Source organism: Pleurodeles waltl, chromosome 5 (assembly GCF_031143425.1).
Source record: "Pleurodeles waltl isolate 20211129_DDA chromosome 5, aPleWal1.hap1.20221129, whole genome shotgun sequence".
Taxonomy (NCBI): Eukaryota; Metazoa; Chordata; class Amphibia; order Caudata; family Salamandridae; genus Pleurodeles; species Pleurodeles waltl.
This window is the reverse complement of record NC_090444.1, coordinates 688,683,797-688,702,544: the sequence shown is the minus strand read 5'-3', so window position 1 is coordinate 688,702,544 and position 18,748 is coordinate 688,683,797. Positions and strand designations below refer to the sequence as shown.

The 18,748-nt window shown below is 45.3% G+C and overlaps 1 protein-coding gene across 4 annotated transcripts in view; it reads right to left on the bottom strand.

Moving 5' to 3' along the window:
* The window catches only part of REV3L (REV3 like, DNA directed polymerase zeta catalytic subunit), a 948,974-nt gene that overhangs the window by 358,737 nt on the left and 571,489 nt on the right, over positions 1–18,748 (bottom strand). For all 4 annotated transcript variants that reach the window (XM_069234598.1, XM_069234599.1, XM_069234600.1 and 1 more), the window contains exon 14: positions 9,184–10,094. In XM_069234598.1, the coding sequence (XP_069090699.1) occupies positions 9,184–10,094 (911 nt within the window). The remainder of the gene's footprint in view (positions 1–9,183; positions 10,095–18,748) is intronic.

Sequence of the window (18,748 nt, the reverse complement as noted above, 5' to 3'; positions counted from 1 at the left end):
GGGGGGGGGGGGGGGGGGGGGGGGTTCCATGCTTTGTAAGAGAGATAATTCCGAACCCAAGCACTAGAATGTCGAATAATGCACAGCATGTGAATCCAGAAAAGATTTATGCTGCAGAAGTAGGTTTCTTATCTGACTTCTTTGCAACAGTAAGTCAATAATAAAAAAAATTTCCAGTCAGAATGAATTTCTTCAGAATTAGTTTGGACTAAAACCTTTGCGTACATATACTAAATTTGCACAGGATAACATAAAAAAGGAGTTCAGTTTTATGGGAAGCATGCTTATGCATGACTAGGTTTACAAGCTTAAAATGTCTTCCAGAACACATCGTTTCAGCTTTCACCCACGAGATTGCAGTTTCCTACTTGACCTATATGTACATTCTACTCTCCTAGTAACTCAAGAAGTGAACAAAAAAACTTGATTATCTTTGGCGCACATCTACTATAGCTTATTTGAATGACAGACTTGACAAGCTCCGTATCTTTGATCTGAAAGAACATATCTGTACTATTGTCGGTCTGCGTGGAATAGGATTGCTTAGGACCTCAAGAGGAAGTATATGGAGAACAAAAAAAAGTTCTACAAGGGCGGCGCAAAACCTCTGTTTGTACTTGGCCTACAAGTCACATATGAAAATTTTAAGTGAACAATTCAGACGAAGTTGAAATGTAAGAAACTAACATCAGTAATTAAGAAGGCCTGCAGAAAGGAATCCATCAATTGTTTTGCTAAAGACTGTCACTCTAGATCACAATCAACTCTTTACGGGGATGGTACCTAAACAAGAGACCCATTTTCTAAAACTACAAGAGACTTATTTGTGTTGAGAAAGCTCATAGGGTTACATTCACTGAGCAGAACACATCTGCTGCATTCCAAGACAAAAAACTTCGCCTACTCAAAGACACAACACTAATGCTGGTTTATTAACTTGAAAGATTCTTCAGGGAATGTCTGATTTTCCTATTATCAGTTTCAGTTTTTAGTCAGGGATCAGCCATTCAATGGACTCCAAGTTGGACTTTACTAGGTTGAATTAAAATCACATGCAACGTATTTTAAGAGAATTAGAAGACACAAAAGTAGAATCTGTGAGGGACACACCCATGCTTTAAGGGGTACACTTGTATGTTGAGCACTCCTTGCTAAGTAATTACAATTGTGAAGTGCTTTAGGGACACGTCCGGAGCTTAACTTTATTTTATTGGTTTTCCATTTATAAATCAAATACAAACCATACAGTGCAAGAGACACAAGATCACACAGCTAAATCCGCAGACAGAGAGAGATCCAAGGGCCTACATGCAAGCAACACAGCACACGTCAGAACAGACAACATTTGAGATAACCACACCATGTATACTGGACTGTAATACATAAACCAAATCATATAACCCAATACCAGTGCCACAAACTTTTCATGAACACAGTTGGTTGTCGCATTAGTCATGAAAAAACAGGGTGGTGAGATAAGTCATCCTTTAAAATCAGTGCTAACATAAGAAGCCGAGACATCTTCATCATTAAATTAATTGAGGAATTGTCCCCATGCCAGTATCTCCTCCACTGCCCTGTCCTCTGTGCGTGGCAGGTGCATATGCTGTTCCTCTCCTGCCCTCCACTCCAGGAGATCACAAAAGCCAGTGGTCAACCAGCAGTCTCCTAGATATTAAGCACCCTATGGTCACTCTAAGTTTGGCCGACAAAAGGGTGAGCTGTGTGAGTTTATAGGGGATCTTCCATCCTTCAGGCCGGGCCACCACTCCAAAAAGGCAAGCTGTCGGAGACAGAGTAAGTACCAACCCAGTGACCTCCTCTATCCTGGAGACCACCTCCCTCCAAAACTGTTGGATCCCAGCACAGAGCCAAGTCAGGTGTAGGAAAGTGGCATCCTCATCACCACATTGCTTACATCTAGCTCTCTTAGAGGGATTCATTCTGTTTAATTTGTAATGAGTCACATAAGTGCGATGCAGAAAACTTAAATGTAATAGCTTAAACCTGCTATTGCAAGAGACAGTATGCACCAATTTGAAGACTCATGACCAGTCAATGTCAGAAATTGGACCCTCCAGCTCCCGCTTCCACAGGGTTTTGTGGACATGTCCCACTTGAGGGCCATAAACTACAGGGTAATCAAATGCCGACCATCTTCCCATCGAACAAGGCCTCCCAGCACCTCTGATGCCCTCAGTGGGCCGGGAAGTTACACCACTCCTCACTCGCCACACTTTCCAGTTTAGCATAGTGTACAAAGTGACCTCGGCCTATTTTTCACATGTTTCCTGAGCCTCCTGAAATGAGGTGAAAAGCTCCCCAGGATACAGATCGCCTACCACCGGACAGTCCCCCACTCTCTACTGCTCTATAGACATATTATCCTCTATAGCCCGAAATGGGGCAAGATCTCAAATTCGCAATTCCCTCTGAAAGGCAGCCAGACGAAGCACCCTCTTCACCACCTGTTCCCAGAGAGCCGCTTTAGTTATGACCAGATGCAGGACCGGATTTTCCGATCAACTCCCCCCGCCCATCATCAAGAGTTGAGCTAGTGTGCCCACACCAAGCATGCCCCAGAACATTGTCTTCTTCCACGTATCCGTCTCAGTTAGCCACCTCGTGATGTGCTGTAGAAGTGCTGCATAATAGTATAATTTGATATTCGGAATCGCTAATCCCCACTCTGCTGCAGCACATGGCACTAATCAAGGAAACCAACAGACTTTCCAGTCAAGAAAAAAGCTGCAAAGTCAGTGGAAACAATTAATTCTGGACTAGATACAGACAATGCAGGAGAAACTATATCAATATATGAGGGAGAGGGAGGGTTAGGACAGGTCCACTGTACAATCTCCCTAAACCACAGGTCTTCAAGGGGGGGGGGGGGGGGGGGGAACTGAGCATCAACTTGGGTGGGGGGCACTCCTCCCTGTCATTTCACCATTCAATGTTGCCACACATTTTGCAGGCATAAATCTGCAAAATACTTTCACTTTGCTGCTGCCTTTTAACTCGTGGTTGCCTCACATCTGGTTGCTGGCCTTTGCCATGCTGCTGAAGCCTTCCTCTCCGAGCTTATCCTGGTTTGTAACCTCACCGCTACTGACTTTCACTGCAAGAATTTAAACGGGCTGCATTCCTGAAGATACCATTCACTGGCAGGCAAGCGTGAAGAGTGTTTTTTTTTTTTCTTCTTTTTTCAATAGTCTTTTTCCTTTCCTTTTCATCTCACTAAATGTTTCGACGAGGAGAAGTTACTGCCACAGTGGCTGACTCTCTGAAGAAGCAAGGTCGAATCCCAGCATCTGATCAACATCCTGCGATCGTTGGGAAAAACGGTTGATTTACCCGTGACTTAGGGACAGAGACTTTAGGGCCCATATTTATACTTTTTAGCACCACATTTGCGTCATTCTGTGATGCAAAACTGGCACAAACTTACAAAATACAATTGTAAAAAAGTATAAATATGGGCCCTAAAGTCGTGGGCAAAGTGGGCTGTGACCCTGGGCCCCAGCCCTTCAGGGGGCCCCCCGATAGAGCCATCTCTGTTCTGGAGTGAGTCTCCTCCTGATGAGCTTGTATAATTCTTAAACAGATAATATAGCCTTTTCTTTTAATTTATTCAAAATCTGTTCCGAGGAGGGGCCTCCAAAATATGTTTGGCCCAGGGCCCCTAAAATCCTTAACATGTCCCTACTTAGGGGGAATTAATTTGACCATGATTAATGTCACTGCCTGATATAACAAATGTTATGAAATATGCCATCTGTCATCACTTCTACCGCAGGGCAGATATAAATGCTTTTCTGTGTAGCTGTTTGTTAATTTAGGGAAGGTGATCTTTCTTATAAGACAATTATGTTTACAAAAATATCAAACTGAATCACTTCAATCATGTATGTGTCTGATGTAGGTGTCCCCCAGTGCTTCCTGACAAATTGTGGATAGCCTCCTACTGGTGACACCTGGCCGTACTTCACATAATCACAGATGTTTAACTTGTGTCAAAAAGCATGCTTTTCTATTCCTGATACCTTGTCTGGTAGTGGCATAACAACTAGAGCTGCCAACTTTGGAGCTCGGGAACCAGGCTCAGTTCTCAGCATCAGCTCAACAGCCTGTGAGTCTGAGCAAATCACTTAATCTCCCTGTGCTTACAAAAAATGAATGTGTCTTTGTGTAATGTAAAAGGTGCTCCTGTAAAGCGCCCCAATACCTTTGGTTCGTGTTTGCGCTATGTAGAAATGCAAAAAATATATTAAAAAAATTATGAGCATTCAGGTTTCTTTGCTGTTGTCTCTATGAAACAGAGAATTTACAAACTGGTTTATTAAAACCCTGATGCAAGTCTTGCCCTTCTGATCACCATCCTCTGATGTTTCTTATGTTCAATAATCTTACTGATCCAATTGCCTAAATAGAATTTATGAGTCAGCAACTATTGGTGACAAGTCTGTCTGACAGATATAGTTAGTGTTTTTATTAATCCATACCAAATTTTGTGTTTTATGTGAAAAATAAAGCAGGATTGTAATTTTTCTTGGTGACTTTTCATTTGAACTTTGTAATAAACATCTGTCAGGCACTGCAAAGACTTCAGTTTACTATGAACTCTTACGTTATTTAATATTATTTTCCATATACGACCTGGACTCTGTGGATGTGAATTGCTGTTGTTGATGCAGGGCACCAGCTTCCAGCTTTTTTTGTTGTCGGGTAGTGGGGGCGCGGTGGTGTGGGTGTGGGGGGGCTTCGACATCCAAAAAAGGTTTACATGGGGGGCTCAGCCTAAAAAAAGTTTGAAAACCTCTGCTCTAAACAATTGATATGCAAGTAAGTGAGCACACGGTTCCTAATTAACAGGTAAAGCAAAGATAAAGGGTACTTCTAGCTTTAGAAGCTAAACCCTCACACATCCATTGGATGTCATGCTTCATCCTCGGGTTTGCTCCTTGTTGGGCTGGCGCTGCAATGCCCAACGGGCCCCTGAAAGGGGCTCTATGCCGGAGATCTTTATGGAGTGTGTGCCATCAAAAATAGTAGGAAAACATTCAGACCCACTTGATGAGAGCTAGAAAAACAAAAATTGGCTCGGGAGCCACCCTACAATCAGTTTATTGTGAATGGTGGATCTCGGTTAAGGTTAAAAACAAGAAGAGTGTCTGGGAAGTAATTTTCCTTTACTCTAACAGAACACATACAGGGCAGAGGACATTAACTACAGCCCTACCGATAAGGTCGACATGTTTCACGCCTCAGGCATCACTCAGGATCAATGGCGTTCCATCAGGACCGAAAAGAAAAACTTTAGCTACTCAAAAAAACAAAAGAAAAACTTACATGAACAGGTATGCAAAAAAACGTCGCCTTGGCGAGAAATCCTCCTATATTAAGGCAGGTGCATCATGGGATAAATGCTGGCCGAAGGGCTATCGTCACTATTTGTGAATGCGGCCTCTGTGGTACGACCTACCCACCTTATCTACACACTGAGGCGCCTATGAGCCGCTTTGGTGTGGTTGACCCAGATACCTAAATATCGGAACCACTCCAGTACCTAACAAAGATAGACTTCCAGTAGCTGATCCACAAACCAATCGCAGAGTCCCTCCCCAAAGGAAACAGAAGTGATATGTGGGCACTGACCTTGAGACGGAGGACATTTACAAATTCCGTCAGACTACCGCCCACTCGAATACGGACAGAGGAGTCTTAAGAGGGAATCATTGGGTTCCCCCCTCAAGCTTAAGCATAAGACAGATAATACCCTGACACATAGTTTTCTGCAATACACCCTTCTCCTCAGCCTCAAGAAGAACTACTAATCACTTCTCTTAGAGTACAGCAGAGTACAATTGATAAAACTTGGCTGGAAAACCATCCCCACCTGGAGCCTAAGACCTGTTCAGAATCTTTATAGCGACCCCTACCTCCTCCAAAGATATATCTCAATCAATTTCTGCACATATTCAGGCCCCCAACTGAGGAAGCTTCACCACTGGATAAAGTAATTTAATGCCCCTTCAGGGCCCACCGGGCCAGCCCGATAAACAGCATGCAAATGATCCACTAAAACAGCCAGAATGTGGTGACTAAAACACCCGCAGCGTTCCAGAGATGCCATATGGGAGGGGGATCGACATCCCGCCCAAGTATCCATGCCAACAGCCTGCCCTATTTAACTCCCTTTTATGTAATCTCTGATGCTAGGTCTTGAGGATCAATTTATCAAGCACTCCCCCAACTCCTGTGAATCTCTCTATGCAGTCAGAGATGATCCCTATGCACATTAGCAGGGTGTGACTCCAGTTTTTGCATGTCTGCCAAGTGCCCTTCTAGAGTCTTAAGCTCAGCTTCCAACTGCAGACGAACTCCACATACAGTCCCCATACATTTCCCCATACATTTCCCTTAGACGACTGCCTTCAGTGCCTCCCACTCGACTGCCCTAGTATTCATAGTACCCTAATTCACCTCCAGGTATTCGGTCACAGAGATAGCCAACAATTCCTGACAGGCCGTATCAGTTAAGGGGTCAGGAGGCATATGCCAGTACCGAACCCCTCCACTCGCAGCCCCCCCAACGCAGTCTAAGAAGCACAGGAGCATGATCTGAGAGGAATCGCTGTAGGTGTGTCACTGCTTCCACTTGTGAGTGATCTAGCCCCCCAACAGAAGGCAATCCAGACGACTGTAAGCTTTATGTGTTTTCAAGTGGCAAGTGTACTCTCAGCCTTCTAAGTGCAGTTCCCTCCAACTGTCCCAGAGTCCCAAATTATGCATGACCGTGGTGAGGGACCCCACCATTAGGTGCTTAGTACCCTGCGCGGGGGTGACGATCCCTTTCCTCATCCATAACACAATTGAAGTCTCCCACCGATGTAATGGGAGACCCCACACCAGTCTCTAACAAATCTAACATGTTATCATAGAAGGACCGTTCATTGATGTTAAGCATGTATGTATTCAGGATTGTAAGTGGTGCTCCATCCAGTGTACCTTGAGAAAGGAGATAATGCCCTTCCACATCTGTTTCACTGTAAGTATGTCTAAAGGAGGGCCCCGGGTGCCACCAAAATGGCTACACCCCTCGCATATGATGAGTATGATGCAGAGAAGAGTTGTCCCTTTCATTTCTTTCCCAATTTCTGGGACTCTCCATCCATCAAATGTGATTCCTGTAATCAGGCTATCTGGACTTTGTGTCTCCGAAGGAAAGAGTGTACTCTGTAACATGTAGAATACTTTTTAAATCCCCTGACATTCTACGTAAGCAATCTTTTATGTTCTGCCATGTGCCAAAAAAGCCACCCCCCACACAACCACAAGCATCCCCGTGCCTGCCAATGTCCAGCCCTGAAATCTCCAAGAGGCCTCCTTGCAACCTGTGTACTTCCACGCCCTGTAAATAGAACCGAACACTGCCCAACATAGGGAGTCAATAACGTTTGAACCATCCCAGTCCCAACCTCCCCTGATAAGCAGTAGAAACAACAATACAACCAGGTGTTCTGCAAATCCAACATTATTCTTGCTGCCAGGGCCCACAGGTCTGGAGCTTAAGTTAGTATAAATGAAAGTAATCTACCTAGGAATGGTGTTTGGCCTTTTAACCTCTGAAATGTTCTGCAACCTGGTCTGCTTGTGACAACAAAACTTGAATCCTTAAGTCAAGAACATACCAATAATCACCTTTTCTTCGTCTGAATAAAAATTATCAATTTCAAAATGAGAGAAATAATCTATAAACCCATGTAAAGGAGAAATTCCCTCCAGAGCACGGTGAGCCCCATGGCCTTTATGCGTTCCTTTAACAAGTATAGCCTCTTATTTCAAAGCTTGGAAAATACAGGTCAGAAATGAAGGGTGTTGAACACCTCTATTTAAAAAAATGAACTGATTAAGGCAAGAAGAACAGACATTTTGTCACTACTGTGTCTATGAGTTCCGTTTTATGGAAACAATAAAACGCTCTGAGTACCGACGTCCTTTTTCCCCTCTTGTTGGTTGGTGTAGAAAGCTTTGTCAAAGAGTTCTTCAAATGGTAGGGAAACCCTTTCTAATAATGCTTAACTTTTAAAAGCAGAACAGAAACGTGATTGTGTGCTTTGATTAGCTAACCTTAATCCTCAAAGCCAATACAACTCTATAAAGTCTTTCTATGTCATGAGAAAAGTTTTAAAGAAGGCTTGGCATCCATTGCTGAAGCTCCGTAACAACAGTAATCCTCTTTACCCAATACCTCAAAGACTTACTATCCCTTGAATCTTTCGGTGTCAATCTTTTTGAGCTTTGAAGATCTGCCTTGATTTTGTAAGATGTTGAAGGGGATGATAGTGCTGATCTGAAGTTACTTAATCAGGTTTGTCTCAAAATGAAATTTCAGACGGCACTGCTGAAGCAAAGGCTAGGAAAGATGAAGTGTAGACTATGCAGCTTGAGAAGCCTCTTGGCTATAGCCAACACTCAACAATAATCCTCACTAAATCAATAAAAAGTAAAATCTGAGCAGGAATCTCACTTTTCGCTGTCAACTGGTACTTATAAATCACACTGCACTAGTCAACATACTACCAGCTGATAGCATGAGTAAGCCCTTTAGCTATTCTAAGCTTTAGGCCATGCTCACATGACCACACAAAATAGACATCTGTTATCTAGATCACATAGACAATGTAACATGAAGCAACCATCCTTTTAGATGTCAAGGTTTCCCTCTACCTAACCACGATCTTAACTCTGCAAACACAAATGGCTTTCAAAAGGAGACAAGTCTGAAAAATGGGGATCTGAAATGTACAAATCTGAATATTGGTAACAAGCACCGCTCAGGCAGATCAAAATAACATTGAAAAAAATAACAGTGTATAAAAAATCCCAAACCTCTTTCAGTAAATACAGCAACAGGAAACCATGGCCTCTTTGGTAAACCTACAATTCTGCCACCATGTTCTGAACAGGTGTGGGGGGAAAGGGTGTGGGTAAGGAGAAGAAGAAAGGGGAATCATTTTAGCCGCACAATCTTCACTGAAAAATTAAAGACGACTGATGACACTACATTTGTCACCTGAGAGAGACCCTTAATGTGTCATGGAAGGCAATTATGGGCACATATAAACATATTCAATAATGTACACAGATTCGTGTTATAATTTAAATGTTGTATATCATTACCTGCAGATACTGGGGTACAGCACAGTGTCTCAGAACTTGATTTTCGACGACGTCTTTGTACAACAGGTGTACTGTGCAGACAAATGGATCCAGATTTCCCACTACCTTCGTTAAGTTGATCCACAGACAGAAAAGTTTCTTTTGCGTCATCCTCATTATGGTTCTCAACACTCTCCAGAACTACAGGGCAAAACTCTTTCACTGGTGTTGTAGTCAGATCATGCTGTCTTATGTGATCATAATCCAGGTTACATTGTTCAGTCTCTGAGGAGGAGACATTCTGCCAACTTGGCAAGATTGGAGACTCTGGTGAACTACAGTTTTCATAATATTCATCCTTAGCCTCACCACTAGGCTCAATTGTAGGCTGTGTGTCTGGGGCTGCTCTGCATTTGCTAGGAGTTTGATGGGAGCCTCTAGTGCATGAGGATAATTCATGCTCTATGATCCGAGGGATGTCCCCATTTTCAATTGTGTGTTTTGGAAGGCTGGCTGGCTTTGAATATGAATCACTCATGCCTTTTGAAGGTGCCACAGAGTCTCCATCATGCAAAACCTCAGAGCGAAGTTTCTCACTTGCACACTTCACCAATTTGCTTTTGTGGGGTCGGTGAGAGCGCTCAAATTCTTCTTTGGCCTGAAGCCATACTTGAGTCCGCTGACGGGTTGGAGCACTTCTACAGGGCATGATCACTAATTTTTTATCATCCACACTTTTAGAATCATTACCTTTACTCTGCACTGAAGTAGTCTGGCAGTTCCGTGTGGGTGTTACTGGTCTATGATTTTGGGTCATAACTGAGAATGCAGTCTTCCACAGTCGCAACCCATCCAATGAAAAGTCACCTTCAAATTCTGACAAATTGTTTGGGAGCCTAGTCTCTACGGTGAGAAGACGCCCTCCAACCTCTCTGCAAAGAAAAAAACAATTGTAAAATGGCAGCATCATCTTAAGGAGCAATTATTACGATATACTCTAACAACAACTTTGATTTTAAAGAAATTCAAGGCCTTCATATTATCTTTTTGCTACACATTCCTTGAAGAGGCTCCCTTTAACTACTCTATTTATTTCAGATCAGTTACGATGATCGAAAGACAAGTGGCTTAATGCCATACAATAACTGCCATAAGGCTTATTAATGGGGCACCTTTGGAGGTGACTGTCAGGTTCTGGAACCACTGGAATGTAAATGAGCTTGCTTCTTATCGAAACCATCAGTTGAGAAACTGGCACAGATTGCAGATCTTCACATGATTTTGGTTACAGTGGGCCTCAAGTCTACAAAATCGTGCCTATTGTGCGAGACAGACAGACCTCTGAGGATAAATGTAGCTCTACATTTCAGAGAGGTTGTAAAAGCTATAACTACAGGTTTGAATTTTTATTTAAAAATAAAATAAAATAGTATCATGGCAAAGTTGCAAAACACTAATTTTGTATGTATTGTTGCTACTCTTCAAATCATGTATTGACACAATTCATGTTTTTGATACTGAACTCTGATTTGACATGCACATTCATTGTACTCCAGCTATAAAACCTGTTGTACATGTGTGTGTGTCTCTCTCTCTCTCTCTCTCTCTCTCTCTCTCTCTCTCTCTCTATATATATATATATATATAAAATAAATTCATTATGTAGCATTTTACTATTGTATTATGCCTTGTAATCTCGTACCATAACAACTGTACTGCTATATGGCAATGACTGGAATATATGTAAAATACATTTGATCATTTTGCTGTACACAATATACCTTTGCTTACTTACAAATTGAAAGTTCCTTAGATTGGGTTGGGACTGTCGATAGTCATAGTTTTTTTGTTTGAATTTATATATGGGTGCCCTACTCTGGATATGGCTGACCATGCAAACACTTGGTTGTCCCTTTCTGAATACTGTATGATTTCCTTAACTTTTTGCATGCTATATCAGCCTTGAGAAAGCCACATGCCTGCGTGCCAGAAAGGGGAGAAACACTTGTTGGCTGTTTCTTCTCTTTTTGGTTTATCCATTGGAACCTCGTTTAATTTCATAATATAAAAATTAACCTTCATCAGTTCAAGACAATGAAATTCATACATTTATTTGAAATACAAGTCAATGTACAATACAATCACTCAGTTTTGACCTTCAACTCTTTATGGACTTCTACAAATATTTATGTTTGCAGATATTCACAGGCACGAAACTGGATTTATGTTATTTTATGAGTTAGAGTAGTAAGGAAGCAAGCTGTTTTCTAATAAAATATTAGGTTAAACCACGACTGTTGTTGTAGTAGACATACAAGTGGGAATATACAGATGCAAGGTATTGGACAATATGACTGAATAAACTAAAATTATACACATATGCACACACACACACACACACACACACACACACACACACACAGTTATATATACACCCACACACACACACACACATATATATATATATATACAAATTCACACATATTATATAATAATAATAAAGTATATTTGATAAGCAGACTTGTCACCAGTGCGGCTATCCAGGCGCTGAGCAGGTGAGTAGGCCACGCCTATACCCTATTGTGTCTTCAATGTACTATGGAGTGAGTGGAAAAGCCAGGTCTTCAGCTTCTCGAGGAATGTGAGAAGCGAAGAGGAGGTTCTGATGTGTTGCGAGGAGGTCTTTCCAGGTCATGGCAGCGATGTATGAAAATGAACGATGTCCGGCTCTGCTTCGGTGGATGCGCTGAGTGCATGTGAATGTGAGGGACGCTGAGCACAGTTGTCTAATGGTCTGGTAGACCTCTAGGCAGTGGTTGAAGTAGGCAGGTCCTATATTGTGAAGAGCCTTGAATGTGTGAGCAAAAAGCTCGAACTGGCATTTTCAGGATGGAGAGCCACTGGAGCTCCCTGAGGTGAGGTGAAATGTGGGAGCTGCGAGGGAGGTTGAGGATGAGTCTGGCTGCAGAGTTCAGAATGGTCTGGAGTCTGTGTATGAGGTGGGTTGCGATTATGGCATAGGGTGTGTTGCCATAGTCTTGTCTGTTTGTAGTGAGGGCTTATGTGATGGTACGTCTGGGGTAGCCAATTGTTCTTACGCAGCATTTGTACCATATAGAAACATGAGCAGGTGACTGCATTGATCTGCAATGCCATGATGAGTTTGTTATCCAGGAAGAGTCCTACGTTTCTGGTGTGATCTGATGGTATAGGTTTGAGTCGTAGTCTTGTAGGCCACCACGAGGAATCCCAGGGTGAAATCTTGTTCCCCAAGATTAGTACTTTTGTCTTGTTTGACTTGAGATTCAGGCAGTTCTCTTTCATCCAGTATGCCATGCTGGTCATGCAGTTTGAGAAGCTGAGAAGCAGAGGCCGCCCACCAAGGTTGAATCGCCAGGCGGCCGCCAATGCATCCACACTCCCGCGGGGTCTATTTTGAGAACCCCGCCGGCCCAGCAGGGATCTTGGCCACAACAAGGGAGCCGTCTCCAAATGGAGCCGGCGGTGTTGCAGATGTGCGACGGGTGCAGTTGCACCCGTCGTGCTTTGCACTGTCTGCAAAGCAGACAGTGAAAAGCTGCATGGGGCTGTGGCAGGGGGCCATGAACTGCCATGAAAAGGCTGGCGGGAGGGGGACTCGTAATCCCCTGGGCAGTGCTGCAAGCAGCGCTGCCCTGGGGGATTACAACCGCCAGGACTAAAGTTGCGGGAAACCACTGGTCCCAGCGGTGCGACCGCAGCGCTTCCGCCGCGGTCGTAATTCCCCAGGAAGCACCGTCAGCCTGTTGGCGGTGACCCGTCAAAAAAGCCCTGGTGGTAAAAGACCGCCAGGGTTGTAATGACCCCCTATATTTAGTTTCAGATTCCGTGCTTGTGAAGTCTCCCCAGGAGTCAGACTGGATCCAAAAGATTTTTTATCAGCAGCACCCCTGCGCACCGGTAGGTGGCATTGATCGTCACTGCATCCGTCATCGATGTCATTCGCGCATCAAATGAAGTTGCAGTTCCTATGTAGGCGTCAATTTATTTTCACACTTTCCACAACAGAAGTGTGGAGCCATAAAGAACACTGACTACTGGTGTGTCATACTAGGTCCCTGAAAGGTAAGTTCCTGCCCCTCATTCGCAGAGCGGGGGGGGGGGTTGGGGGAATGGGCGGTTCAGAAAGGAATTTGCAGCTAGATATATTCTCTACCAGATGAGGTGCTACTGAAGGTAACTTGTCCATCTGAGAGACTTTTAGCCTCAGATTTTTTCCCTGTGACTAGATACCCAAGCAAAACAATCTTCAGAGGTGAGTCTGCGAAATTTGTACCAAGAAAGTCCTGCAGGACTGAACTGGAAAAGTGTCCATCTCTACAGACCTGACTGTTCAGGCAGTAGTGTTCGGTAAATGTGTGCAGAGATGCTCATGTTGCTGCCTGACAAATGTCCAGGATCGGAACTCCATGTGCTAATGCAGTGGTAGCAGCTTTAGCTCTAATAGAATGCGCTCACAAGCCCTCAGGGGGCTGAGTTTTTGGCCAATGCGTAGCAGATCTTGATGCAAAGCACGATCCAAGCGGAGATGGCTCGCTTCTGCACCGCCCGACATTTCTTTGACTCACATATGCCACAAAGAGTTGGCTGTCCACTGGGTACTCTTGAATGATCAAGGTAGAATGCCAATGCTCTTTTTAGGTCTCTCCACTTCCTTAGAAAGATTTGGGGGAGCATAAAAAGTAGGAAGGGTGATAGGTTGGCCTACACGAAAAGGTGAAGCACCACTTTCTCTGAGTAGATAGAGAGGTAGGGTGGTTTAATAAAGCCTACCGCTCACTCACTCTGCAGGCCGATGTAATTCCCATGAGGAAGGCTGTTTTCACTGCGAGAAGCCTGTGGGGACAGTTGAGAAGAGGCTCAAATGGAGAACACGTCAAAAAAGTCACAACCAAATTAGGATCCCACTGGGGCATAAGGAATAGAGAAGGCGAAAGATGAGTAAGACCTTTGAGGAACCTATGTACAATAATAGACTTAAACAAGGATGGTTGATCAGGCAACCACAAGAAAGCAGAAATGGCAGATAATTAGCCCTTAAGAGTGCCCAGAGCATTGCCCTGTTGGGCAAGGGAGAGAATGAAAAGTAAAACCTCAGAGAAAGGGCCAGAAAGGGGAATCAACAGACTTGTCTGTGCACGATGCTACAAATTTCTTACAACAGGAGATTTGGTAGAGGGACGCCTGGCTGCTAAGATGATGTTACAGCCTTCAAGAGGAATGTCAAAAGCTGTCAACTGCTGCCACTCAATCTCCACGCAAGAAGGCAGACCGTAGACAGGTTCAGGTGAAAAGGGGCAGTCTGATCGAAGGATCGCTGGACATGCTCAGCAGCTCAGGATACCAGACTCTCCGTGCCCAGTCCGAAGCCCCAAGGATTAATTCAGCCCAGTCATTCCTGACCTTCTTGAGAACTCTCGACAGGAGTAGTATGGGTGGAAAGGCGTACAGGAGGCCTGAATGCTATTCAAGATGAAAAGCGCCTCCAAGTGAGAGCTGCCTTGGAAACTCCAGTGTGCAAAACTGCTCACTTTGTGCGTTCTCGGCCGAGTGGAGATGCCATTGGTGACTCACTAGGCATTTTGGCTAAGTTTGTCTGCTCTGGTGTTCTGAGAGCCTGTTAGATGCTGACCCACCAGATAGATGTCCTGCTGTTCCAGCATGTCCAGGGCATAGAGCCTCTTAACAAAGGGTCCAAGACCCCACCCCACCCTGTTTGTTGCAATACCACATATGGCAGTGGTGCTGTCCGTGAATACCTGCACCAGCCTTCCCTTGAGGGAGGGCATAAACACTTTCAATGTTAGTTGGATCACTCAGAGCGACAGAATGTTGATGTGGAGTGCAGCTTCCGCCAGAGACCAGATGCCTCTGATATCCATCCCTCCCAGAATGGCTGCCCCATCCCAGGAGTGACGCATCGGTCACTACTGTCAGATCTGACTGGGGAAGAGAGAGGGATCTGCCTCTGAGCCAATCGCGGTTCGTTAACCGCCACTGCAGATCTTTCGCCATTCCCTCCAAGATCTGGACCATGTCTGAGAGATTCCCCTGATGGTGCACCCACTGGAACTTAAGGTCCCACGACAGAGCCCTGGTATGCCATCTGGCATTTGTCAATAGCAGGATATAGGAGGCCACGAGTCCCAACAGTCTCAGCACCAGTCTCCCCGAAATCCAGGACAGAGGCTGAAACATTTGGACCCAGAATCCTCTCTATGGCTTCTTTAGCCAAGAGAGCCGCAACTTCTTTGCAAAGGAGGGACAGATGATCCTCCGTCAGCTGGTCTTGGGATGGTGGCAAGGAGGGATGGATAGTGTCAAAGGGGAGGGAGTAGCCCCTTCGGACGATCTGTAAAACCCACCTGGCCAAGGTAATGGACTGCCAGTGGGGTATGTGGTGGCGAATCCTGCCAACAGCTGGGTGCCCAGATCACTGGCCACCTGACCCATGAGGTTGGTGGTCCTGCGCCCTCGTCCACGCAGAGGCTTGGCAGCATATGCGGCATGGTGGCTGGATGAAAAGTGGTGCAGTTGGAAGCCCCTTCTGAAGCCAAAAAAGGAGCGAAAGGCAGACTGAGGGGTAGACGGGAGGCCGCCACAAAGCGCACAGACCTGCCCGTAGCCCGAGAATGCTTGAAGTGCTCGAACACTGAATCTGCAATGCCTCTGAACAGGCAGGTGCCACCGAAGGGCATGTCCATAAGGGAAGCTTGGACATCCCTCGAAAAGCCAAAAGTCCTCAGCCAGGTGTGGTACCTCAGGGCCACTGTCATCAAAACCACTATGCCTAGTGCAACGGATTGTGAAGGCGCGCCAACAGGGTCAGACTGCCCAAAAACACATTATTTAATTGAGCAGGGGTCGCTCCACCCCACCCCACCCCCAGAAACTCAGGGAGGTGTGGAGTCTGCCCAGGACCAGGCTCTGAAGAACAAGGCCTAGAATAACCACGCTCCCTCGATGCATCCCTCGTTGCATTCTTGCACCTTGACTTACCCGATCGCCTGTGGACTTTGAGTGGGACGACGATGCCTTCGGACTCTGCAACAGACATCGCCCGATGATAAGATCTGCAGGGCTTAAAGCCCGTCTTATGTGACAACATTTCAACACACCAGGAGGTAATACCTCAAAAGAAGTTCAACAAAGTCAAAATAGGCCAGTCAAAAAGTGACTGAGGATTAGCTCTTCTCTTGGATCAGTGCTGGCTGACAAGTAAAGAAGAGATGTCAGCGTACCTCGGTGGTGCCTATATAGGAACCATGATGTCATTTCTGGTGTGGACGCCGTCAGACTCGGAGGCAATCAACGCCACTAATCACATGCAGCTAGAGGTCTCATATATATATATATATATATATATGTATATATATATATATATATACACATATACACACACATACATACACATATCTTGGGTTTGGGTTTCAAGGTGTATGGTTGCAGTCTTGTTCTCCAGGTCCTGTGAGGAATTAGGTTAGCCATTTAGTGCTGGTACTTGTATTCCCATGTGACGTAGTCTAAAGATAAGCATGTGGTGGGAGATAGAGTCGAAGGCCATGGAGAAGAAGAGGATGAGTGCTGCAATGTCTCCTCTGCTGAGGATTGCCCTGAGGTAGTCTGTAGGTGCAATGAATGCATGTGGGCTGCTAGAGTCTATATCCTCCTCTCTCTCCTCCTGGTCACCAGCATGGTCCTGGTCATCCTAGAGAAGGTCTAGGAGCAGACTCTTTTTAGGGTTCCTCCCTGTTTTCAGGCTCCTTTCTTTTCACCTCTCCCTCAATTCTTGAAGAGTGAGGCTCTCATAAGGAAAGTCCATAGACTGCAATGTGCCCTGTCCTGAGAACATGTTTGTGTTATAGTGGTGTAGGGTGTGCCTAACCGTCCTAACTTCTAGTCTCTCTTAGAGAAGTTTAGAGCAAGGGCTACGCTTAAACCCTTCTCTTACCCACACCAAAGAGACTGTTCCCCTTTACTAAATATAAGTGTAGACCCCTAGCTAGTAAGTGGTCTTTCATGTGGAAAGTACCAAGTGACAGAGTGGTAAGGCAATTGCGAGTGCTTATCCCACCACTGCACCGCCAATGTAGGAAGCTGGCCTGGTGTGTGGTGGGTACCTATGGTACTTACACCTTACACCAGGTCCAAGCTTCCCCAATTAGTAAAGGGTAGCCAGAAGGCAGGCTCTCTAGAGGTAAATGGGATGAGCAGTTAAGGCTTATCTAGGAGACCTGCAAAGCTCATGCAATACCACTGCAGTCACACAGCACTTACAGACATGAAAGAAAATACTCAGTTGTGCAACAATAAAGGTACTTTATTTTTGGAACACTATACTACAAGATACTAGAAGGGCAACCCTCCAATAGGAGGTAAGTAATACACTAAATATATACACTAGTAAACAGTAATAGACATAGAAAAGGTTAGAAAACAGTGCACATACCGATATGCAATAGTGACCCTAGGGGGAGCCCAAACCATATACTAAAACAAAATGGGATGCGAACAGAGGACTCCCACCTAGGTAAGCGGAATGTGTAGAGGGGAGCTGGGCGTACTAGGAAACCACAGAGCTAATTAACAGTGCCCCCCCCAGTGACCAGGAACACAGGAGTAAAACACTGGAATTTCCGCAAACCACCCAAAAGGACGGAAAAGAAGAAAAGAAGACACCCAGACAAGACCGGAAGAAACCAGCGGTGGATTCCTGGAGAAGAAGACCTGTGGAGAGAGGGGCTCAAGTCCAGAAGTGTCAGTGGAGTCCAGGAGGGGTAGGAGCTACTACCCACCCAACTGTAGTTGCAGGAGTTGGTAGACGGTGAGGAAGAACAGGTCAGCCCTGGAGCAGGGGAAGAGTTCCTGATGGATGCAGAATATGTCCCATGCTGGAGCGAAGATTGCAGATAGATGTAGGTGCAGGAATTCCACCAACAAGCCTTGGCAAAGGCCAATTCACAGTTAGTGAATAAGTGGAGTTTTTAGGGACCAGCAAGACTCAACCCAGGAGCGGGAGTCAGAGGGGACCCTCAGAGATACAGAGAGCCCACATGAGCAAAGTCAGCACAGATAGGACAGGGACATAGAAGTCACAGAAGGAGCCCACGCAGCACTACAGAAAGGGATCCCACGGCGCAGGAAAACCACGCGCAGGGCTGTGTGTTGAAGGAGGGAGTGCTGGGGACTGGAGCGACACGTTGCCTGAAGATCCCTTGGAGGAGATGCAAACAAACCGTGGCACCTGCAAGAGATGCAGTGCACTGGGGCACTGTCCTGCGTGGGGAGGCAAGGGCTTACCTCCACCACCCGTGATGCAGGATCCATGCAGCTGAGGATGAAAGCAGATCCTTGCAGCTGGTCATCGTTGCAGCAGGTACCTGCGGATGCAGGGGAGTGACTCCTTCACTCCAAGGGAGATTCCTTCTTTCTTCCAGTGCAGACTTAAGACACGCCACCCTCAGTGGATGCACAGCCGGTGGAACTGTTGCAATTGCTGGCAGGAGCCTTGGAAACAATGTTGCAGAAGAGTTCTTCTTGGAGGCAG